This window comes from Melospiza melodia, chromosome 2 (assembly GCF_035770615.1).
Source record: "Melospiza melodia melodia isolate bMelMel2 chromosome 2, bMelMel2.pri, whole genome shotgun sequence".
NCBI classification, from domain to species: domain Eukaryota; kingdom Metazoa; phylum Chordata; class Aves; order Passeriformes; family Passerellidae; genus Melospiza; species Melospiza melodia.
Genome location: NC_086195.1, coordinates 2,403,963 through 2,429,562, shown reverse-complemented (window position 1 = coordinate 2,429,562; position 25,600 = coordinate 2,403,963). Strand labels below are relative to the sequence as shown.

General features: G+C 44.8%; 2 protein-coding genes across 2 annotated transcripts in view; both read right to left on the bottom strand.

The window, feature by feature from the left end:
- Positions 1 to 3,048: 3,048 nt before the first annotated feature.
- CHAF1B (chromatin assembly factor 1 subunit B) lies at positions 3,049 to 16,541 on the bottom strand. Its single transcript, XM_063180579.1, has 14 exons — positions 16,497 to 16,541; positions 15,902 to 16,032; positions 14,258 to 14,390; positions 14,021 to 14,138; positions 13,516 to 13,619; positions 12,666 to 12,762; positions 9,606 to 9,690; positions 8,542 to 8,635; positions 7,321 to 7,390; positions 7,134 to 7,225; positions 5,379 to 5,541; positions 4,391 to 5,170; positions 3,579 to 3,676; positions 3,049 to 3,192 (listed from the first exon to the last, which is right to left on the bottom strand). Exons 2-14 carry the CDS (start codon positions 16,025 to 16,027, stop codon positions 3,071 to 3,073), a joined length of 2,082 nt encoding a protein of 693 aa, XP_063036649.1. The 5' UTR covers positions 16,028 to 16,032; positions 16,497 to 16,541; the 3' UTR covers positions 3,049 to 3,070.
- Positions 16,542 to 19,092: 2,551 nt separating this feature from the next.
- The window catches only part of MORC3 (MORC family CW-type zinc finger 3), a 30,037-nt gene continuing 23,529 nt past the window's right edge, over positions 19,093 to 25,600 (bottom strand). The window contains exons 14-17 of the mRNA XM_063180769.1: positions 25,029 to 25,213; positions 23,665 to 24,499; positions 23,378 to 23,541; positions 19,093 to 20,714 (exon numbers count right to left, since the gene is read on the bottom strand). Of these exons, the coding sequence (XP_063036839.1) occupies positions 20,561 to 20,714; positions 23,378 to 23,541; positions 23,665 to 24,499; positions 25,029 to 25,213 (1,338 nt within the window). The 3' untranslated portion in view covers positions 19,093 to 20,560. The remainder of the gene's footprint in view (positions 20,715 to 23,377; positions 23,542 to 23,664; positions 24,500 to 25,028; positions 25,214 to 25,600) is intronic.

The following is a 25,600-nucleotide window of genomic DNA, read 5'->3' as shown; positions in this document are numbered from 1 at the left end:
TAATTATATATTATATGTATTATATATTATAAATATTATATAATAAAATAATGTATCATATTATGTTATATATGATATGATATGATATATGATATGATATTATATTATATTATATTATATATTATATTAATTCGTATTTTACCTATTACTTTTATATTTTCATGTATTATTTATTTATATTAATTTATATCTATTTAAAATCTTATTTATATTAGAAATTTTATTTTATAAGTTATATAAGTTTATATTATATTATATATTATATATTTATAAGTTTTATTTATATTATAATTATGTTATACTTAGACTATATTATATCATGTTATAGAATGTATGACATATAATATAATATAATATAATATAATATAATATAATATAATATAATATAATATAATATAATATAATATAATATAATATGATATGATATGATATGATATGATATAATATAATATAATATAATATAATATAATATAATATAATATAATATAATATAATATAATATAATATAATATAATATAATATAATATAATATAATATAATATAATATAATATAATATAATATAATATAATATGTTGTTATGTTATGTTATATTATATAAAATACATTATTTATTATATAAAAAATTGTAAATTCTATTTGAAGCCCACCTGAAAAATTGCAAATTCTATTTGAAATGAAACCCATCTAAAAAATTGCAAAATCCACTTGAAATCCATCTAAAAAATTGCAAATTCTATTTGAAACTCATCTCAAAAATTGCAAATTCTATCTGAAGCCCATCCGAAAAATTGCCAATTCCACTTGCAAGTCACCTGAAAAATTGAAAATTCTATCTGAAACCCAGGTAAAAAAATGTAAATTCTATTTGAAACCCACCTGAAAAATTGCAAAATCCACTTGAAATCAATCTAAAAATTGCACATTCTATTTTAAACCCAGGTTAAAATATGTAAATTCTATTTGAAACCCATCTTAAAACCCACAAATTCTATTTGAAACCCATCTGAAAAATTACAAACTCCACTTGAAACCCATCTAAAAATTGCACATTCCATTTTAAACCCATCTAAAAATCGTAAATTTTATTTGAAACCCATCTAAAAAATTGCAAATTCTATTTGAAACCCATCTCAAAAATTGCAAATTCTATTTGAAACTCATCTCAAAAATTGCAAATTCTATCTGAAGCCCATCCGAAAAATTGCAAATTCCACTTGCAAGTCACCTGAAAAATTGCAAATTCTATTTGAAACCCAGGTAAAAAAATGTAAATTCTATTTGAAGCCCACCTGAAAAATTGCAAAATCCACTTGAAATCAATCTAAAAATTGTACATTCTATTTTAAACCCAGAATAAAAAATGTAAATTCTATTTGAAACCCATTTGAAAAATTAGAAAATCCACTTGAAACCCATCTAAAAAATTGCAAATTCTATTTGAAATTCATGCCAAAAATTGTAAATTCTCTTTGAAATCCATCAAAAAACCTGCAAATTTTATTTGAAACCCACCTGAAAAATTAGAAAATCCACTTGAAACCCATCTAAAAATGTAAATTCTATTTGAAACCCATCTAAAAATTGCACATTCTATTTTAAACCCAGGTTTAAAATAAAAAATGTAAATTCTATTTGAAGCCCACCTGAAAAATTGCAAATTCTGTTTGAAACTCAGGTAAAAAATTGTAAATTCTATTAGAAACCCACCTGAAAAATTGCAAATTCTGTTTGAAATGAAACCCATCTAAAAAATTGCAAAATCCACTTGAAATCCATCTAAAAAATTGCAAATTCTATTTGAAATTCATGCCAAAAATTGTAAATTCTCTTTGAAACCCATCAAAAAACCTGCAAATTTTATTTGAAACCCACCTGAAAAATTAGAAAATCCACTTGAAACCCATCTAAAAAATGTAAATTCTATTTGAAACCCATCTAAAAATTGCACATTCTATTTTAAACCCAGGTTAAAAAATGTAAATTCTATTTCAAACCCATCTAAAAAATTGCAAAATCCACTTGAAACCCACCTGAAAAATTGTAAAACCCACTTGAAACCCAAGAAATATAAGAATGAGCTCTTTGTAATTCTTCACTAGAAGAAAACCCAGCTTTAATTAAGTCTAATGAAGATCCACCCTCATCAGTGAGAAAACAAAGATCCCACCAAGTTTCCTACAACTTTTTGCTCATTAATTGCTGAAATTTAATTGGAGGCAAGATTCATTTTCCTGAAGGACTGACAGAGGTGTTGGTTAATATTTCCTCCCTGTGAGACTTTGTGAGTCACTTCTGGAACATTTGTATTTCTGCTTTTATGAAGTATTAAATGCTAAAAAGAAATTTTAGTGTAGCAGTTTCCCATCCACTGGATTGTGTTTTATTGGCTAAGGGAGCTGGGGAAAAGGGGAAATTTCAATGTACACACTCCAATCTCAAATCCTGCTGCCTCAGGAAAATCCCACAGCTGCATTTCTTTTTTCAGTGCAGGAATGAAACAAGAAGAACTTTCTGCTGTTTCATTCTCCCAGCAGCTCTTCAGAGAATTTCCTCCTTTTGCTTTCTTGTTCTTGCAGTTCAATCTTCTCATTTCTGCTTGCACATCCCAGCCCTGAGCTTTGTGCTGAGCTCAGAGCGCATCAGCTCCACCCCACAGCCCCTGGGAGCATCATTTTACACCAGGAATAACCCAAAATGACACAATTTCCTCCTTTTTTAAGTCTTGAACAACATCAAATCTCATGAATGCATTGGATTCTTTTTGCCAGCCAGTTACTGGAAGGCATGATGCTTTCTCAACATGATTTAGGAACTCTGGTGGAGACTCACATCTTACTGGATGGATTTTTAATCCCCAGATTTCCCTGATTTCCTTATTCTTGAAGTCACTTCCCAACTATTTCTCCTGCTGCAGAACATTCCTGAAACCTGGATCTTCTACTGGTAGTTTCACAGAAATGTTGATGTTTCTACATCAAACCTGGGAACTTGGACTGGGAATTGAGGATTGAATTTTTGCAAAAAGAAATGAATTCAGACATGGCTGCTTGGATTCAGGCTGCTCAGCCTTTATTTGTTGGACTCACAGCTGGTCTGGTCTCCAGCAGGAGCAGGAAGGGACAAATCCTCAGTCCTGGCACGTTTTGGGGCTGGGGGAGCTTGGAGGCTCTCATCAGATGGCAATGGCTTCTCTGGAAGAATCAGACAGGAAAATCATTTCAAATTAATAAATTCAAATTAAAAAAAAACCCAATCCTGGTCTGAGAGTGCCCAGCACCTGCAACAAGGACAAGCTGGAAGTACAAAAGTCTTTAAAAGCTGGAGAACATCACCCCCAGGAATTTATCCTTGGTTTCACTGCTATCAAACTGCAGGGAGTCACCATCAGCTGCCCCTGAGCAGGGAAAACACATTTCATACTGCCCAGAGCACCTCTCAAAACAATCTCAATCTCTAAAGCACACATGAAAACAAAGAAGAAACTTTAGGATTTGCAATCAGAGTGAGGGTTTTTTACAATATAAATCTATAATGGACAAATCTGACTGGGCTGGTGTTTAGAGCCACAAAAACTCACCATGCTCCTGCTCTGAGGAAGGAGGGATGGACATGGGGGCTGGCTCTGGATCTGCAGAGGCTGGGCTGTCTGGCTTCAAGGAAATCAAGTTTATTCTCCTTTAAAAGAGCAGAAACAGTTAAATTGCTTTATAGACATCATTTCCATGAGTATTTCACTTCAAGATTTAATTAATATAGAATCACTTAACTGCAAAAGTAATTCTGACATATTTTACTGCACATTTTCCCTTATTTTTACAAGCTGAATGGAGCATTATCCATTTCCAACCTCCACTGGAGCAGGCTGCTCAGAGCCCCAGAACAATCAATATTATTGGCAATTTCTAAAAAATGAGATCTTTTAGGAAGCCATCTAATCAATGTTTTAAGGGCCTGGCTAGACTTGCACTCTTCTTAAACTACTCTTTGGCAGAAGGGTGTTTAAACAGTTCCTGGCAGCTGAAGGCTTCAGGAACCATTTCTGTGCACAAAACTGGACCTGAAGACAGAATCCCAGAATATTCTGAGCTGGAACAGACCCCAGAGGATCAAAGCCCAACTCCTGGCCAGGACAGACACCTTAGGACAGACACCTTTTGTTATCAAGGCTCAGGTGAATTTGCTGCCTCACATTTCAAGCACGTTTAGGGGAGACATTTTGACCTCTCATCTACAGCACAACAAAAAACTCCACATCAAGAGAGCTCCCACCCAGAGCCAGGGCTGGGGATTTGTGTGCAAAGCTCAGCCTTTAAATGCAGCACAAGCACAAATTGTCTTGGCCCTTTTATTTACAAGTGGAAGGTGTAAACAGAAATCCAAAAATCTCACCTGGGTGTTTTGAAACAGGACTGCAGAGTGGTGAGGGTGACCCTCCTGGGCTGGGGGGCTCTGCTGCTCTGGCTGCTCCTCCTCTCCTCTGAGGATGGCACTGGGGTGGCTTTGGTGCCCACAGGGGTGGCAGGGGATGGCACTGGGGTGGTTTTGATGCCCACAGGGGTGGAAGGGGATGGCACTGGGGTGCTTTTGATGCCCACAGGGGTGGCAGGGGATGGCACTGGGGTGCTTTTGATGCCCACAGGAGTGGAAGGGGATGGCACTGGGGTGCTTTTGATGCCCACAGGGGTGGCAGGGGATGGCACTGGGGTGGCTTTGATGCCCACAGGAGTGGAAGGGGATGGCACTGGGGTGGCTTTGGTGCCCACAGGAGTGGAAGGGGATGGCACTGGGGTGGCTTTGGTGCCCACAGGGGTGGAAGGGGATGGCACTGGGGTGCTTTTGATGCCCACAGGGGTTGAAGGGGATGGCACTGGGGTGCTTTTGATGCCCACAGGGGTTGAAGGCAGCTCCTTCCCAGCAGTGCTGGGGGTTCGGGGTTGCCCTGGGGGATCCTTGCTGGGAGGGGTCCCCTCTGGCAGCCTGGAGCCTGGGGAAATCACTTTGTGGGATTGGCTTTTCTTGGCTTTCTTGTCTGCTGCTGTTCCTCCAGGAGTCCTGACAGGGATCTGGGGCTTCTCCTTCAGGGGCACTCCCAGCTCATCCTCCTCGAAGGTGACGAAGGAGCAGTACCCGTCCGTGGAGGAAATGGCCAGGAAGGATCCATCACTGGACCTGGTTGGGATTGATTTATTTCCATTAAAGGCCAAGCTTTTACTTGATTAAAAGCCACAATTGTCTAATTGACAGAGCAAACAGGGATGGATTGCTGCTCAGACACTGAGTGACCACGTGTGTGGAATACAAACCCAAGGCAGGACTCACAGGACATGGAAAAAGGAAATTTCCCCACACAATAAATCTCAGGAACACAATTCCTTACCATGAAATGTCACTCAGGGTGTGGTAATGGATGTTGGAGACATAACCAAAGGGGAAGGACTGCTCAGTGTCATAAAACAGCACAGAATCCTCGGAGGCAACAGCAAACACCAATCGATAGGGCAGGCTGAACAGGGCAGGGGGGGATTTGGGGCTCATTTCATCTGCAAAGAAATGAACAGTGAGAATTCTCTTGGATTTATTGCATGGTAGTGACTGCATTTAGCCATTAATTTAAATAAAATTACATCATCAATCAGTGTAAACACCAAGCAGACAGCTCTTGCATAAAACGCAAAATTTAACATTTCTGTTGTCTGAAATTTACTCTTTATTTTCTTAGCTGAAAAACAAAAGGGCACCTTTCTCCCTCTGGATTGCTACTGTTTTGTTCTGTAAATTTTCCCCTCCATTTTCCAGTATTTATAAGAACTTTAATATTAAAGTCTCCCTTTAGAGGAGCTACAGAGACCAACTGCAGACCCTCATCTCCTTCCTTTGCAACAGCATGGATCTAAAATGATGATGGAAATAAAACAGGTAAATCCTGTAAGGAATACTACAAATGTAACCAAGCTCTGCCTTTTCACCTGAGTAATGTCAGTCTTGTTAAAATATAAACACTCCTGGAGCCACAATAAAGCTGGATTAAATAAATCCAAAATAAATTCTTGTGCAACTTCACATAATCCTGTCCCCAGCTCAGAATTCCTGCTGTGCCCAGTAACACCAGCACTGCTTCCCTGAATAAACACCAGTGCTTGTGGCAAACTCTTCCACTCCCTGTGATGTGGGCAGCTGAGACTAACAGGAATTATTTCTCTGCCCTGCTCCTCTGGTGCTAAACCAGGTTATTTCTTTTCAACACAGAATGGTTAACAGCTCAAGGAAAATATTTCACAGTGTGGAACAACATCCATCCACTCTACCAAAGCAGCTCATGAGGGACATGAGGGGAACTCAGGGCCTCAGAGTCAGGAAACAACTTCTCCATACAGTCTTAGAGGAATGCTGAAAGGCTGGGGCATAAAAAAGTGTGCAGCCACATCTTTTCATAGATTTGCTGGGAGTTCCCACTCCCTGAAGTGGGAAAGTTCCCACTCCCTGAAGCTTCCATACGTCTTCAGTTAGAAATGGGGCTGTGTGTTCTGTCCCCATCTGTCAGAGCTGGGACAGTTCTCTGCTGTTCCTGGGGCAGTTTTTCCTTTCTCTCTCCCACAGCCAACCCTCCCTCCAGGAGATCTCTGCTGTCCATGGCCACTGAGTGTCCCTGCAGGGCTGATCCAATCCCAGCATCCCATGGGGAGATGCTCCGCCCAGGGGAGGAGCCAAGCATTCCTGCCTGGATCCAATCTGAGGTGCTGGCACAGCAGAGCAGCCTTTGCCCCCTGCATTGCCAGAGGAGCAGCTGCCTCTTCCCCTGGAGCTGCAGAGGAAAACTCCCCCCTTGTGCAGGATCCCTGCTGCAGCAGAGCCACAGCTGGCACTGCAGGAGGGCTGAGCCCCCCTGGGATGGGGCTGGGACACCGCCCTGGCACACAGGGGGGCAGCTCCTATTCTTACTTTGCCAGTGGTTTTTTTGTTTGTTTGTATTATTGCATTCGTATTTTTAATTTTCCCAGTAAAGAACTGTTATTCCTATTCCCATATCTTTGCCTGAGAGTCCCTTAACTTCAAAATTATAATAATTCAGATATAATAATTTGCATTTTCCATTTCAGGGAGGCTCCTGCCCTTCCAAACCCCCACTCCATACCTGCAGCAGAGGCTGCTCTCAGCTCAAAGTACACAGGGCAGCAGCGAACAGCCAGAGTGCCCTTGCCAGGACAGGGCAGGTGACCCACGGGCCTACAGGGAGAGCCAGGAGTTCAGAACACACATTTGCACTATTTGAATTGTTTATTTTTAAATGCAAACAGATTTTTATCTCATTAAACCCCTACCTTTTAAGATTGTTTCTGGAGAAAACATAGGTGGTGTTGGTAACGTTCTCTCCCGATTCCACACAGCCAGCTGCAAAAACAAAAGTTCCAACATCACTCATCACCTCAGAGAGCTCCTGAGCACACACCTTGTGTCCACAAACATTCCAGTTCCTGGCAATTAGGCTTCTCCAGAAATATTCTAATTCCCAGGAATTAGGCTTGTCAGCTGGGCAAAAGCTGAATACAACTTAAAAAGGCATCCCAAATATTTATTTAGTGCTGGTTTTGTTTTTCCTTATACATTTCCCTCTTCAAAGCTGCTTTTTGATGTTGCCAGACATCAATAAAAGCAGGGCTTGGACAGGCACACACTGATCCCTCTTGCTGGGCTGTTTTTACTCTGAATGTTCTGAGGGAAGGACAAAATCAATAAAACCTCACTCATTATCCTTCACGTCTATCTTAAGAGTTCTGATGTTGCAATTTATTCAGCAAAAATGCCACAAATAGCACTTTTATCACAGGAGAAAGTTGATGTTGTGGATTGTTAATGGAGAATATTGTGGAGTTTTTATTTTCTTCGATAGGGAGAATGAGGAATGGCTTAATTAGGATAAATCAGCATCTCTGAGATGCAGGAAATATTAAGGAACATTCAAATTAGGATATGATAGATTGAGGGAGCTGGAAGGGGCTGCAGAATCCCTGAGGAGCTGGGAAGGGGCTGCAGAATCCCTGAGGGGCTGGAAGGGGCTGCAGAATCCCTGAGGGAGCTGGAAGGGGCTGCAGAATCCCTGAGGAGCTGGAAGGGGCTGCAGAATCCCTGAGGAGCTGGAAGGGGCTGCAGAATCCCTGAGGAGCTGGAAGGGGCTGAGGCTGGAGCAAAGGAGGCTCAGGGGCCCTCGTGGCTCTGCACAAGTCCCTGCCAGGAGGGCACAGCCGGGGGGGTCGGGCTCTGCTGCCAGGGAACAGGGACAGGAGCAGAGGGAGCGGCCTCAGGCTGGCCCAGGGCAGGTTTAGGTTGGATTTTGGGAAAATTTCTGCATGGACAGGGAGCTCAGGCCTTGGCAGGGGCTGCCCAGGGAGCTTTGCAGTGCCCATCCCTGCAGGTGTCCCCTGGAGGTGGCACTCAGAGCTCTGGGGACAAGGTGGGGATAGGTCACAGCTTGGATTCCATGACCTTGGGAATGTTCTCCAAGCTCAGGGACACAGCCCAAGTGCCAGGAGATGTCCCCACACCTGGAGTGAGCAGGTAGGAGCCATCAGGGGTGAAGCTGAGCCTGCGGAAGAACGACTTCATGCTGTCATCGTGGAACATCCGAAAGCTCCTCACCTGCAACACAGAAATCAGGATTGTGGAGAAGGCCAGGAATGTCCAGCTGCAACCCCTGGACACAAAACATCCACTTGGACACTCCAGCCTGATGGAACTTTTCAAATAAAACCTTTAAAAAACCATGGCTCCTTCAAGCTCTCCATAAATTCTTCCCAGCTAAGAAAAATAATCCTTGATCCCTCTTGAGCTGCAAAGCAAAACACTCCCAGAGCTGTCACCTTAGAGCAGACATCAAAAACCAGCCATAACCTGGAGAACAACATTGTTTAACACCCAGGGCTGCTCAGGCACCCCAGGCTAACCCCAGGATTAGAGGTTGAAAGAGAATTTCTCCCGTGGTAAAGTGCCTGCTCTCAGGCCCGTTCTTCAGTGTCCATAAAACTCTTACCAATGTTTTCCTCCAAAAAGAAAAGGAATGAAGAGAAGGAATTTAGAAAGTAATAGCCAGCCTGGAGGTGTTATTTTACTATCACTTAAAGCTGTTTGGGAGGAAAAAAAAAGCTCTTTGTTTTCCCTCTTAGGGTTAGAGTTACCTAAATTATCCCTAATTCATATTTTTCTTCACAATCTAACTACCTTCATGAAAATTCCAGGCTGTTAACTTTAAAATATTATTAACTTTAAAATATTATTACTATTATTACTACTGTCACATCTATTAATAAACTCCCAGCTACTGCCAGGTATGTTTGAAGCTTTTCCTGTTAAGAACTGTTTTCTCCACACAATTTTTAACTTTTACAACTAAAGGATTGTGTTACTGCTTTCATCAGCAGGAAATTCTGGGGATGTGGTTTCAGGGTGATGATGGTGGGAGGGGATGAGTGTGAAGGTCTCTTCAAACCTTGATGATTCTACAACACAGGAATTGTTTGAAAGGAAAATATTTGATCCTTTGGTTTGATGGGACAGAAGTTGAGATGAAAGAGCCCTCAGCAGAGTTGGCAGCCCCAGCAGAAGCAGGTACCTCTCCTTCAGCTCCCGACCCCGATGGCATCTTGGTGACATTGAAGGCCACTCGCTTGGTCTGGGTGCTGTAAACTCGCAGGACCCTGTGTGGGAGAGCAGAGTCAGGCAGCAGGGAGTGAGGGAATGCAGCAGGGGTGGGAGGGACACAACAAATCAGCCATTGCTGCCATGGCAGGGACACCTCCCACTGTCCCAGTGTCCAGCCTGGCCTTGGGCACTGCCAGGGATGCAGGGGTGGAATTCCATGCCAGCCCTGCCCACCGTGCCAGGGAACAATTCCTCATTGCCAAGATCCCATCCAGCCCTGCCCTCTGGCACTGGGAATCACAGAATCACAGAAGTTCAAGGCTGGAAGAGACCTATAAGATCATCAAGTCCAACCCATGTTCTAACTATTCAGCTAGATCATGGCAGCAAGTGCCACATCCAGTCTTTTTTTGAACTCTTTGAGGGATGGTGACTCCACCACCTCCCTGGGTAAATGATTCCAGTATCTGACCACTCTTTCTGTAAAATACTTCCTTCTTAATTCTAACTTGCATCTCCCTTGGCGCAGCTTGAGACTGTGTCCTCTTGTTCTGTCTGTTGTTGCCCGGAGAAAGAGACCCCAGCTCAGCACAGGCACCCTTCAGGAGAGACCGACCCCAGCTCAGCACAGCCACCCTTCAGGAGAGACTGACCCCAGCTCACCATGGGCACCCTTCAGGAGAGACCGACCCCAGCTGAGCACAGGCACCCTTCAGGAGAGACTGACCCCAGCTCACCATGGCCACCCTTCAGGAGAGACTGACCCCAGCTGAGCACAGGCACCCTTCAGGAGAGACTGACCCCAGCTCACCATGGCCACCCTTCAGGAGAGACCGACCCCAGCTGAGCACAGCCACCCTTCAGGAGAGACCGACCCCAGCTGAGCACAGCCACCCTTCAGGAGAGACCGACCCCAGCTCACCATGGCCAGCCTTCAGGAAGCTGTAGAGAGTGATGAGGTCACCCCTGAGTCTCCTTTTCTTCAGGCTGAACAACCCCAGCTCCCTCAGTCGCTCTTCACACAGCTTGTGCTCCAAGCCCCTCACCAGGCTCATTGCCCTCCTCTGGACATGCTCAAGCATCTCAAGGTCCCTCCTGAAGTGAGGGGCCCAGAACTGGACGCGATACTCCAGGTGAGGCCTCACCAGTGCTGAGTACAGGGGAAGGATGACCTCCCTGTTCCTGATGGCCACTCCATTCCTGACACTGGCCAGGAGCCATTGGCCCTCTTGGCCCCAGGGCACACTGCTGGCTCGTGTTCAGCCGACTGTCACCAGCATCCCCAGGTCCCTTTCTACCTGAGCACTGTCCAGCCACACCGTCCCCAGCTTGTGTCGGTGCAGGGGTTATTGTGGCCGAAGTGCAGGACTCGGCACTTGGACTCATTGAACTTCATCCCGTTTGATTCTGCCCATCCATCCAACCATCCATCCATCCAACCCAGCCATTCCCTGGGTGCTGTCCCTGCATCCCCTGGGTCCTGTTCCTCCAGCCCTGTGAGGAAGCCCTGAGGGAGCTGGGGGTGCTCAGCCTGGAGAAAAGGAGACTCAGGGCTGCCCCCATCACTGTGCACAGCTCCTGAAAGGTGCCTGTGCTCACCTGGGGCTGGGCTCTGTCTGCAGCAGCACTGACACACCCAGAGCACACAGCCTCGAGCTGCACCAGGGGAAATACAGGGTGGAGAGCAGAGAAAAGGTTTTTGCAGCAAGGGTGAGAAAGTTCTGGAATGGCTGCCCGGGGAGGTGGTGGAGTCCCCATGCCTGGGTGTGTTTAACAAAGCCTGGATGTGGCACTGGGGGCCAGGGTTCAGTTGGGGCTGGGCTGGACTCGATGGTCTTGGAGGTCTCTCCCAACCCAGGGATTCTGGAATTCTGTGAAATTGTCTCCCTCCAGCTTTCCTGGGGCTCCTTCAGGCCCTGCAAGGCCACCCTGAGGTCACCCCAAAGCTTCTCCTCTCCAGGTGAACAATCCCAGCTCTCCCAGCCTTTCCTGTGCTTCCTTTCACCCCAAGTTTCCCAAAAATGCCCCAGCATCTCCCTTGTCAGTCAGCACCTCAAAATACAAACCTGGACCACCAATTAACCATTAATTCAAATTCTCCTCATGAGACACCACCAGAGGGATGTGTTTTAATGACCAAAGAATTAATGAACTCCTCACAATGCTGGGACTCCACAAGGTTTGGGAAGTGCCAGCACTTGGATTTATGGAGGAATAAGGGAATTAAGAAAGGCTGTTCCTACCTGCACTGTGGGTTCCTCAAGAGTGGGAACTCACCTTAAAAACAATTAACTACATCTCCATCATCATGGAGTGCTTTGGGCTGGAAGGGACCTTAAAGATCATTTAACTCCATCCCTGCCTTGAGCAGGGACCTTGCACTGTCCCAGGCTGCTCCATCTCAGAGGATGAATTATCAGCTCATTAACACAACCATGCAGCCCCCAATAATGATCAATAACATAAAAACTTAATTCCTAAATGAAGACTCCTACAAAAGTTTATTTGCTGCTAAGAGAGACTGCAGGAATCATTGAACATAAGCCAAAAAATTAACTAAAATATCACTTTGCTTTCACATCACCCTGCTTACACAACAAAATGAATAAAACCACACCTCATGTTTATCTGGCATTACTTCCTTTTAATTAATTCCTTTTAACCTTGCACTGTCCCAGGCTGCTCCAGGCCCGAGGATGAATTTATCAGCTCATTAACACAACCATGCAGCTCTCTCTTAAGAGTATCAGTAATGATCAATAACATAAAAATTTAATTCCTAAAGGAATTAAAGGAATTAAGTCTTCCTAAAGGAAGACTCCTACAAAAGTTTATTTGCTGCTAAGAGAGACTGCAGGAATCATTAAGCACAAGCAAAGAAAAAACTAAAATGTCATTTTACTTTCACATCAGCCTGCTTACACAACAAAGTGAATAAAAAAACCCCTCATGTTTATCTGGCATATTTCCTTTAAATTCACCCTCCTGGAAAAAGGAATATTCAGGAAAACCCCTCAGACCAAGAGCTCACCTGTCACAACTCAGGGTTGCAATATACTGGCCCAGAGGATCCCAGGTGACTCCTTGGACATAACTCTTGTGCTCATTAAATATTGAAACTTTCTGTCCTGAAATTACACACAGCTTTCAGATCATAAATTCCAACGTGTTATCAAACATTTCAGACATCAAACAAGACAAAAAATTGGTTCAAAATAGGGAAATAATTTTTTAAACATAGAAGTGTTCATTGGGTGGTGGCTGATAAGACTATCAGCAAAAGTTGCTTTTAAAGTGCCAGTTAAAGGTTTGTTCACTACAAATTTGATAATTAATTAGAATTAATATTAGATTAATATTAGCAAAGGCAGGAGCTCTCTGACCCCACTGATGTTCCACCAGGGAAGGTCTCAGAGCCAAAACATTGATGAGACAAAGTTACAGAGAATTTTAGAAATACTTTGTTGAATATTGGCCACAGGTGGGATTTTTCCTATTATTTAAGTGTTGCTTTCTTGCAAAGAAAGCCAGAAGCTGCCAAGTTTCAAAGAAAATAAGTAGCTTTTCAAAAGGAAAGACACCAACAGAGCTCAGGCCATGCTGCACAACACCAAAAAGTGAAGTAAGAAGTTTGTGCAAGAGTTTTGGGAGGGTAAAAAATGTGTGAAGTTGTTTTCTGAATACTCCAAGGTGATCAGATTTCTCAGGTGTAAATTCTGTTGGCCTGAGAATATTTTATATCTATAAATAGAGGGCCCTCACACACAGAGAAAATCACACAGAAAAATAATCATAAAAAAGATATTTCACATTTTTGGGGGGAAATGCCACAAGGCACTTCCAGCAGATCAGGAATTCCAAGGGATAACTGCAGCATTTACCTTTATTGACATCCCACATGATTGCTGTGTTATCCACAGAAGCAGATGCCATGTAATTTCCATCTGAGGTCCAACAAATATCATACACATCTTCCAAGTGGCCTCTGGAAGGCAGGAAAAACCAATTATTAATTTGAAAATTAAAAGCTACCTGTGAATATGAGTTTTATGAATTTTTAGGTTAAAAAAAAAATCAAGAGGCAAATAAAAATTCCTGCTGGTGCTGCAAGCAGTTCTGCAAGTCTTCTGACATCGACCTCAGCTGCCAAGAACTGCTCTTTCAGCTTAAAACCACTGCTCTTTGTCCTGTCACCACCTGATTATTCAAAATGTCCCTCTCCCTCCTTTTTCTGAGTCTCATTAACAGGGAGTTAAAAGGATTAATATCAAACAAATTGTAGACAGTGCTGGAGTTCTACACACACTGAAAAGTGCACCATGTTAGAAACCACTGAGGAAACAAAAACACTGAAAAGAAAACCAAACTGACCAAATAATAAATTACCTCAAAGTTTTAATGACTGCCCAGTTCTCCTTGTTGAGCTGAGCTTCATCATCATCCTGAAACACCAACGGCTCCAACTCTTTGCTGTCGTTCAGCTTCCACAGCAAAATGACAGCATCTGCAGAAGAGACCAGAGCAAGCTGATTTATTTCCCTTCGTCCCTTTTGTTCATTCAGGATTTCATTCAGTTTAACTCCAAAATGCTGCAGGATGAGGCAGGGGAGAAGCAGCTCTCACCATCCCCTCCTGAGGCCAGGATGTCCCCGCTGGGAGAGAAGCGCACGACGTTCACGGCCTTGGTGTGGCGCGCCAGGTTGGACAGGAACTCCACAATGGCTTTTCCATCCGGGCCCTTCTCCACCTTCCAGATCTGCTTGGGAGAGTGTCACAGCTTTCCAGGCAAATGGGATGGCACAGGCTCCTCAGGGTGGGAAGGGACCTCAGGATCATCCAGGGCCACCAGCATCACCCCAATCCCTGTCCCCAAGGCCACATCCAGACTGCTCTGGGACAATTCAGTGACTCCAAACCTCCCTGGGCAGCTCAGCCCAAGGCCTGACCACTCTATGACTCTGATTTATTTTCAAATCTCCAATCTGAACCTCCCTCTGATGCAATCTGAGGCCATTTCCTCTCCTCCCTTCCCTTGGTAATGCCTCAGGTTTGAGCTTTTCTATTTTTCACATTCTGTGCTGCTTTAGTGTGTGAATCTGAGCTTCACATTCAGGGATGGTGAGCTCTGTGCACAGAGCAGGGACACAAAACAATTCCTGCTCCAGCTGGGCACCAAGGACAAATGAGCCAAATCTCAGCCCAGGAGCACAAACCCCGTGGGCTGGAGAGAGAAAAACAAGCAGGGTGGGACTGCAGGGCTAAAGCTGGAATGGGACAATGAACTGCAAGGTGCAAATGGAGCAGAACTGATCCCAGGGACAGAGCCCGTGCCCGGCCGTGCATTTTGGGGCCATTTTGGTTCATCCTGGGTGCAGCCCTGGCTGGGCTCTGGTGCTGCCCAAGGTGCATCCATGGAGGAGATGCTGTGAATAAATCCCTGCTTTATTCTGGAGCTCTGTCCAGCCCCTGCTCTAGGGCAGCCTGCACAAGGCATCAGTTTTGGGTGACCAGGAATCATTGGGACGTGATAGAAGTGCCTGATCCCACCTCACTCCACTCTCCTATCAGGGAGCATATTTTTTATGTCAAAGAAAACTGACATTTTTCCAGCCCTAATATATGTATAAAAAAATCCCTGAAACATAAGAACCATCAGGGAAGTAGAGGTCAGTTTGCCAGTGAAGAAGGATAAAGTTTTATGAGACAACTGGAATAAACTACTACAGAGAGTATTTACAAGAGTGTATAACGACAAGGGGGAGTGGCTTCAAACTAAGAGAGTAAGTTTAGATTGAATATTAGGGTGAAATTATTCCCTGGCAGGGTGGGCAGGGGCTGGGATGGAATTCCCAGAGCAGCTGTGGCTGCCCCTGGATCCATCCCTGGCAGTGCCCAAGGCCAGGCTGGACACTGGGGCTTGGAGCAACCTGGGACAGTGGGAGGTGTCCCTGCCATGGCAGGGGTGGCACTGGATGAGCTTTAAGTCCCCTCCCAACCCAAACTACCCCATAATTCTATACACAATCTTACACTCTTTCTTGAAACCATCCACTCCCCCTGCCATGTATCTGCCAATAACCCAATATTTTGGATAATGAAACCAACCCAATATTGTGGATGATGAAACCAACCCAATATTTTGGATAATGAAACCAACCTGATATTTTGATAATGAAACCATCCCAGTATTTTGGATAACAAAACCAACCCGATATTTTGGGTAACAACCCCCACACCCCGCCCACCTCCAGCCCAGCCCCAGCTCACCCTCACGGCCGTGTCCACCCCGGCCGAGGCCAGGCGATTCATCCTCCCATCCGCTCCATGCTGGAAGTCCAAGCTGTAAACCGGCTCCTTGTTATGCCACACGATTTCACAGGTGATGACCTTCATGTTTCCTGGAGAAAACAGAACAAACCCCACATCAATTCTTGTTCCTTACGGCTCTGGTGGCCAAACTTTGTGCGCATTTCCCAGGCACCGCCGGCAGAGCCTGGAATTGCACTGCAGTCATTGACAGGATGCTTTGAGGAAGGCTGTTTCTAAAAGTTGTGATTATTAAGGCTAAAGTTCCTGTTTAGGGGTTGCAAGAGGGCGGTATCAAGCCCTGTGCATCGGTTTAAGACTTGAGAGAAAAACTTTGTTGGGGGTAACAGCCCTGCCCGGAATCTAAACAAGGAGCGGGACGGGCGGCCCGGCGCGGGCTGGGGAAGGGCAGAGGCGCCGCTGGCCGCTCCCGGAGCCCCGGGGATCCTCAATCCCGCTCTCCAGACCCCGAGGAGCCCCAGTCCTGCTCCCCAGAGCCCCCAAACCCCAAATCCCAGCGCGGCTCCCCCGGCTCGGGCCCCCCCCCACCCCTCACCTGCGGCCCGCCCGCGGCTCCCGCGCGCTCCCGCCTTCGCCCGCCCCGCGCATGCGCGCGCCCGCCCCGCGCGCCGCCTCAGGAGCCCTCAGGGACTGCCTGTGGGGGGAAAAAACCGCAAAAACATCAGAATTAACTTAAAATTAAAAATGCCCAGTGCTTGCGCTGCTCAGAAGAGTTTGTTTGGGGGTTTTGGGGGTTTTTATTTTATTTGTTTGTGTTTTTAATTTCACAGGCATTACTTTGCTTGGCCGGTGTAACTATATGAAAGTCCTAATGGGTAATGTGTCCCCAGACTTCCCTGTTTCAAATGCAAGCATTTTGCCTTAAAAACATAATAATAATGACAAGTTACATTGTGAGAAAATGGCTTCTGCTTTCACTTCTTGCCCAAGGGAAGAAGAGCCTCTGGGCAGGGGAGGTTGAAGCCCGAACTGGGGCTCTGAGAGCTCCCCCGACCCCACACGGCCTCACAGGCAGGGGAAGGAGCAGCAGAGGACAAAGGAAGATTATTTCTACATCACAAAATCATGGAATGGTTGGGGTGGAACGAGCCTTAAAGCTCACCCAGTGCCACCCCTGCCATGGCAGGGACACCTCCCACTGTCCCAGGCTGCTCGGGCAGCCACAGCTGCTCTGGGAATTCCATCCCAGCCTTTCCTCACCTTCCCAAGGAACAATTTCATCCTAATACTCAATCTAAACCATCTCTATTCATTTGAAGCTATTCTCCCTTGTCCTGTCATTCCATCCTTTGAAAATTGTCTCCATCTTTCTTGTCACTTCCCTTCGGGTCCTGGAAGGCTACACTGAGATCACCCCAAAGCTTCTCTTCTCCAGGCTGAACAATCCCAATTCTCTCAGCCTTTAAATTCCCATGGGAGAACTCTTTGCTCTCATCCCTGTGGCACAGCTGTCATTGTGCCCCTACTCTCTGGCCAACCCTTGAATTCTGGAGTCTCCTCCTTGGGACTCCTTTGGCTCCACATTGTGCCAGGGCCCAACAAAGAGCTCAGATCCTTCCCAGCCTGGTGCTGTGCCAGTGCTCCGTGGTAGGAGCCACCGTGCTTGGGGACACAGGGGCTGTGCCCTCCTGTGCCACCCTCATGACAGTGTGAAAAATGTCAATCACTTGTTTTTAAAATTTTAAAAGTTTAATAGTAATAACATGGTTATAAAGATAGCAATATAATTAGAGTAATAATAATTTGGACAATTTGGATTAGGACAATATGAGACAATAGAAACAAAGAGTTATGGATGTCCGGGTACAGCAGCACAAGCCCATAAAAGGACCCACGTTAACAAAGGATTAACCCTTAGAAACAGCAGCCTGTTGCATATTCATACACCTCACACATGATGCATAAATTCCATTCAAGCACAAGATTCTGTCTGGGCAGTGTCAGCTTCTTCCTCTGAATCCTAACAGTGCCTTCAAGGCGGGAAGAAGTTTCTTTTTTCTGATAATGGGGCAATAAATTCTTTTTCTCTGAAGGATTCAGGTGTCCTGTGGCTGCTACCTCACTGCCAGTCCTTTCTTTAAAATGTATCTTACATAGCATAGTTTCTATTTTAACATTTTTTATAACCTAAAACTATATTTAACACACTGTTTAAGAAAATGAATACAGCATTACTTTCTAACACAACACATACAATATTCATTTGAATATTTGGAAAAGCCAATCATAAAATACAAAATCACATTTTTCACAACAGTAACACCCCGAGCCAGGGGTATTGGGCTGGAGAAGCCCAGGATGGGCTGTGGGGCTGTGGCCCCATGTCCCTCGAGTCCCCTGGGCAGAGCAGCCGTGGCAGAAGTGGCAGCCTGTCCCCACAGAGGGCCATGGTGGGATTTTTTGCCCAAAAGCTCACCCAGATCAGCCTCACCAAGCCTGGCACCCTCCTGGTGGTGTCTGCACTTTTACCACCGTCTGCACACTGGAATCTTCTGTGCTGTGCTCATTCCAAACCTTTCCCCCTCCTGTTTGCCAGCTGTGCCTGTCTCAGGTGAGTGATCCTGAGGGAGCTCCCTCCTTTGGCAGTGTTTGAGACCATTCATTGAATTAAGTCCGGGTGCATCCAGCGCCCTCCTCATCCATCTCCATCAATCTTAACCCCAGGGACCCCCAAACCCTGACCCACAAACCAACCCCTTCCCTCTCCATCTCCTTCCAGCAGAGGGACAAGGATGTGCATGGAATAGGGGATTTTAAAATTATTTTTACCAAAGTCCTGAGGAGTTCCACAGCAGTAGGAGCTGCCTTAGAATGGTGCGAGTCCACGTGCTCGGAGAATTTCTGAAGGTGAGGAAGCTCATCCATGAATCCTCACCAGAACTTCCTGAAATTCTGGAATTTCAGCTCAGGAATTCAGCTGAATTTGGAAATTTGAAAATTTCCAAATTTGATTTTGGAAATTTCAGCTGCATTGTGGAAATTCAGCTCTCTGAAATTCAGCTCCATTCCACTAAAACCCTCTGGATTATACCAGTGCTGCTTTTCCATATCCAGGACATTCCCATCCCAGTCCAACACCAGACTGAGCCAGGCTTTATTTAGAAACAAACACAAGTGGGGATCCTGCAAACTCCAATTCATATCTTTTTATTTTTTACAAAAAATACATTTTAACAAGTAAATAGAAACCATTTCCGTAAGTCCACCATTGTCCAAAGTGTAAATGTACATTGCAAATTTGCCAATTTTAATATAGACATGTGCTCTATTTTGCCAGTTGCCTACAAGAAATTCAGCTACGGTCTGATGAAACATAATAAATAATGATTAAGAAATGGAAAAGCTACACACCAAGAAATGGGAAATATAAACTTTGCAAAAGTCATCCATAGTTATATTACAGCCACCTCTTCCCAAATCAAACATTCAATTTCTCTTGATAAAGTACAACAGTAGTGCATTCCCATTATTGGCATAGAGAGAGATCTTCACTGAAATCCTGTCCATGGAAAGAAATCCACTGAACTGCAGCTCAAAGGGACACCAAAGGATTAACTCAGGACAGTAGCAGTGCAAAAGCCACAATATTGGCTTTATTTAAATTAAATTAAAAAAAAAAAGAGAGACACTTCCTAAGAATTAACATACTGAACACTAATTAAATTATGTATTGAATTTCAAAGCAAGAATGATTTTTCTGGATTGCTCTTTGGGTGACCAATCCCACCACAGAGGAAAAGATGGATTTGCTGTCTTTGCCACCCAGTTTGTCATTCCCAATGACTGGGGAAGAAATCCCTGCAGCTGGCTGGGAATTTCTCTTGGTACCATTGCTTCCAGGTTTTCCCATGATCATGGAAAAATGGGAAGATTTAGAGCACATAACTCTAAAGGGGGAGATGTGAAAAAGAGGAATTCCCTTTTCCTGCCTGAAATAAAAACTGTCTAAAGCTGTTGAAGCTGAACATTTTCACCCTGTTGTTTACACCACAGATAAAGAAACATCCCTCCTTTTCCAAGTGCTTCCATCCAACTGGTCCATCCCCAGTTTTCAGGATAAAACCCTTAAGAACCCTTCTTTTGGTAGTACCACACAAATATTCTCCAAATATGGCCCAAATTCTCACCTACTACTCACATTTCTATCCCATGAATGCAACACAGAACACTGCTGGGAGCAATGGAACAACACTGTGGGATACACAACTCTGGGAAGGAAATCAAGGATGTTCTTTTTTCTTTGCATTTCTAAGATATTTCACTACTTCAAAAGAGGAAATACTCACAGGTATTAATGCTTATATAAGATCCAAAGTCAACCAAAAGGTGTCTGTAGAAAAGTATTAAGATTCCTAATAGTAAAAATATCTGCAAATTTAATTACAAATACATTTCCAAAGCAAAATCCTTAATTAAGTACATCAGGGAGGGTCAGTATTGACAGTGCTCCTTGAGGAGGAAGTGAACAGCTAAATGTGGAATATTTACACTGAGAGATCCAACTATGTCAAATATATAAAGTGAAGCAGCCCCATTTACAGTCTGGAACCTACAGGTTACAATGGAAGAGCAATAAAACTCTGCTAAAACACCGAGATTTTAAGTACTGCTGATTTCATGCATTTGTTCCACCACCTGCCCTAAGATTTCATCCACCACATCAATGTCATAATTCACTTGCTGCAGGTCCAGGTCGGGCATGATGGTGGCCAGGAGCTGTCCCACGTTCACTCGCAGGGAGCGCAGCTTCAGGCTGGGGAGAGAGCAGCACAGCATTAGCTGGGGATGGATTCTGCCTTCAGAGCTCACCTGGCACAGCTGCACTCACAATCCTGCTGGGGGTGCTCCATGACTCCCACAAAACAACAAAAATAATGGATGCAGGTAAAGCTGCATCAAGATCATTTCTAAATCTGTCAGGTTTTCCAAGCTCTTCTTCAGTTTTCAGCTTGAAGGGGGATATTCCCTCAAATTTTCCCTCAGCGTTTCAAACCAATACTAAACTGAATTCCTGTCAGAAATATTTCACAATAAGCATTGGTACAATCCTTTCCCCCACACCACCTGTATTTCTCAAAGCAGTTTTAAGGCCTGGGATTTTTATCCATTTAGAAACCCAAACTACCACAACCCACAGGAACAAAAGGAGAGAAAAAGAGAGGAGAAGGCAAGAAAGAGGAGTTGGTCCAAAGGCTTTAAAATATAAACAGGAAGTGAGAGTTCTAGCCCAGGGAAAAGGCTGTGCCTCCCTTTTTTTGGTTTCTTTCCTGGATGTCTTTGCTGTGTCCTCTTCCTCATCAAACTGTTTTTGATCATGAGCCATCCCTTCTGTGGCCCATTTCCTTCTACTCTCAGATCCTTTCTCCAGCTCTCCCACTGCTGCCATATCTCCACCAACTTGTGGGGAAAGTTACTTCCAACTCCTGCATTTTTTTGCTAATTCTTTTAATAAACACACATCAGAGCTATAATGAAAAAAAAAATTAAATGCTGACAGGTAATTTTTAATGTGAGTCAATTTCTTTTTTAAGACTGAGTCTGTGGAAATTATGCAGGTTATTCTCCACTCTGGATCCAGCACTCCGTGGCTGGGCTGCCAATGCCCGGCAGCAGGGAGGAGTCACCGGCCCGGCCCAGCCCAGCCCAGCAGGAGCGGGGAGGTGCCACCAGCAGAGCGCAGTGCTGGCTGTCACACTGTGCTGGGTGTCACTGTCCTGGCTGTCACTGCTGGCTGTCACTGTGCTGGGTGTCACTGTCCTGGCTGTCACTGCTGGCTGTCACTGTGCTGGGTGTCACTGTCCTGGCTGTCACTGCTGGCTGTCACTGTGCTGGCTGTCACTGTGCTGGGTGTCGCTGTGCTGGGTGTCGCTGTGCTGGCTGTCACTGCCCTGCCACCCCAGCACCACTGGGACTTCCTCCAGCTTCTGCCCCGGCAGGAGTTCACAGGTGCTCTGTGGAATTTTCAGGGGATTTTTTTCCAGCTCATCTGTCCAATTGGTCAAAGTCCCTCAGCAGCAGCTCTGCCCTACTGTGCTCTCTCCAATTTGATGGCATCAGGAATGTATTGAGTTCATTTGGCTGGAAGAGAACTTTGGGATTATCCAATCCAACAATCCCCCAAAATGACACCCCCAGGGCTCCTCCTGAACACTCCCACAGTGACTCCAAACCTCCCTGGGCAGCTCAGCCCAAGGCCTGACCACTCTGCCAGGGAAATTTTCTGTGCCAGTCTCCAACCTGAGCCTGCCCTGGTGCCATCTGAGGCCATTTCCTCTCCTCCTTTCCCTGCCCCTCCTGGCAGGAGCTGTGCAGAGCACTGAGGTCCCCCCTGATCCCCTTTTCTCCAGGCTGAGCCTCCCCAGCTCCCTCAGCAGCTTCTCCCTGGATGTTTTCCAGCCCCTCCCTGGCCACACTCCAGCCCCTCAATGTCCTTTTAAAGTGGCACAGAAGTGGACACAGGACTCGAGGTGCAAAAGCCTTTTCCATTCTTGGCCTTGCTGCTGCTCCCCAGTGTGCCCTCAGTCACCCCATGCTGTTTGTCCTTACTCCCTTTTGACTCACATGGGGCTCCAGGTGGCTTCCAGGCAGATTTATTCCATGTTTTCCCTGGGATTGAGGCTGCAGTGACAGGATGGAGCTCTGGCTGTCCTAAATATGAGCATAACAACTGCCTTTTTCCAGGAATGTTAACTTCTGCAGATACCACAAGGCCCTCAGCTCCCTCTGAAATGCCTCTCATCTGGTCCCATGGATCAATTTGCTGAATTGATCCCTTAATTGAGTCCCCTTTTATCCCAGCTGATGCTCCCCCTTTGATTCTCCCCTAGCAGGGACCTCAGCTCACTCTGCTTCCCCCTGCTCTGGGTTTTTCCTGTGTGTGCTGTTCCCACTTCCCAAGAGCTCCAAGCTCTCCAGCTGGAAGTTTCAATCCTTGTTGAATTCCAAGACACACCCCAGACCCTGATTCCACAGGATTTGCCTGCAGCAAGGAGTTCTTACAGGAAAGTTTCAAATCCAGACTCTTCACTTGATTCAAGAGAGGAAAAACAGGCTCTCAAAGTGAAGTTCATTACAGCAGAAAATAATGATCACCCTCCTCTTTCCTGCCTCCCTTTTCTCTCCTTGGTTTGCAAGTTGTGTTTAGAAATTATTCAACATTTGGGATATTTGCAGAAGTATCTGTTTGCTATTCTGTTGGGGCCAATCCTGCTCACACAAATCATAAATCACAAACATCACTTGATAAAAAAGAAAAAAACAACAACATTAGTTAGGAGTCACAAAAGGCAGTAGAAAAGAATTGCAAGCATCACATTTTATTATACAATTATCAAACATAACCTTCATCAAAACACTTGAAATACAACCAACAAACAAAAATCTTGAAATAACATCTAGAAAGAACAAAACTGATACCTTTCTCCATCAGAAAAATTTACAGAGTCTTCTACATTACTGGTGGTAGAATCATTTGCACGTGCTACAGCCTGGGGGATTGAAGCTTTTAACTGAGCCAGCTCTGCCTTCAGCTCCTCACACTGACAGGCCATTTGGTTCTTCTCCACTTCCAGGACTTCAATCTGCCAATCAAAAGAAAAATAAAGCTGTGCAAACTATTCAAAACCTTGTGTAGTAGAAGTGCTGTGAAACAGGGAGTAAGAAATAGAGATGATGACAGTGTTAGGAGTGTTTTAGCAGGTTACCTGGCTTTTGTAGCCGTCCCTCTCAGTGGTGCACTTGTCCAGCTGCCTGAAAACATCATCCAGCTGCACGGCCATCTCATCCAGCTCACTCCTGCTCTCTCCATCAGCACATTTGCTGCACTCAGTCTTTAGGTTCTGCAGGGTGCTGCACTGCTCCCTGAGCGTTGCCATCTCGCCCAGGGCCTGCTCATAGAGAGCTGTCACCTCTGCCAGGCTCCTCCCATCAGCGTTCCCTTCTTCCCAGGAGGGAGCTGTCTCCGTGGCCTGATGGCACATCTCCTTTTTCACATATTTATTATTCATCTCCAAAAGCTGCTGCTCCAGTGTTTGCACCTGTTTGGTTAACGCTTCACATTTGCTTTGGTACATTTCTTTTTCTCTGTTCAATGATTGCAGCTGATTTTTCAGTTCATTTTCCATCTCTACAGATGTCTCAGGAACACCATTGACCTTGGGCTGCTCCTTTTCCACCCCTGGCCCAGGGACCTGGACTGGGATGTCTTCCACCTCCTCCTTTTTCACCACCAGCTTTGGGAGCTCTGTCTGTGTTGCTGAGCTCAGCTGTTCACTCCTTGCCTCTGAAGTGGTGGCACCGCAAGGTTCCCCCACGGCAGAGTTTTCCTGCTGCGTCTCCTCCTGATCCAAATTGATGCATTCTGTTTTTACCACAGGAACATCAGGATCTGCTGAAGGCTTTGGAGTGCTGCTCTCCTCTAAAATGATGACATCTTCATCATCATCATCCTCCTCCTCGTGGTTGTTGAATGTTTTGTCACTGAGCCGAGGCGTCTTTAGGGACACGGGTGTCGCACAGCTCTGCGTCCTCCTTTTGAGGCTGAGGAGGAAAACATTAAAATAATCATTATTTATTAAAATATTAAAATCATCACTTTATTTGCTTAAATTCTTTGCCGAATTATTTGTTTCCAAGCACGTGCAGTGTTTCTCTGAGCACTGCTCAAAAATGACCACTCAAAAAAGTCACCTGCATGGGATTTTAATCAGAATAAATTCCTGTAAAAACGAGTGCCTGCCATCCACACTCCCACATTATTCTGAAACACACCCGGTATCCCCAGAACACCCCCACAGAGTTTCAGGAGAACTGAAAGCCTGTGGAGTGTGGAGAACACAAATTCTGTTCCTTAGCAGACAAATCACTAAAAATGCTCCTCTCTCATTTTCTTACATTCACTTTTGTACTTGACAAAGTCTCCTGGAGCTTCCCATGCCCCCAGAATTCCCACAGGAATTTCAGCAGCTGAAGCTTCCCCCAATCATTTTCATTAATTTCTCCCCATCATTTTCATTAATTTATTAATTTTAGAAATAAACAGGAATCTCCTTTGTACAGGTCCACTCACCTGCTATCAGCATCCAAATGAGGAGAAGATACTTTAATTAAAATGGGCAGAGATCTTCTTACAGAAGCATCTGAGGATTTTGGTATAAGTAACCTTGGAAGAGCTTCCTTTGCACTCGAAGATGAGAATGGTTTGAAGTCTTTACTTGAAGAAACAGATGTTTTTAAAAATATTTCATTATTGATCTATAAGACAATGTAAGTTAAGAATGGAAATAAACAGATATTAGTAGATTCTTCAGGAGAGATTTAAGCAATTCTTTATATACCAACACCTAAAATTCTGACATTTCTATATCCAAGTACCTCCTTGAACCCTGGCTCAGGATTTTGGGATGATAAATGCTGACTAGACTACTGCAAATCCACTTTTTCATTTTAAAGTGCTGTGCAGAATCCCAGGCAAGAGCTTTTCCCAAGCTGTGTCTCTGTCTGGAGTTTGCCCACCAGGACAGACATCTCTGGGAGAGCTGCTCAGGGTTCACTCAATTGGCCCAAAATGAGCAATTTTTTCACTTTTCGAAATTCCTTTTGTAGTGGGGGAGATTCAATGGCAGAGAAACAGTAAAATGA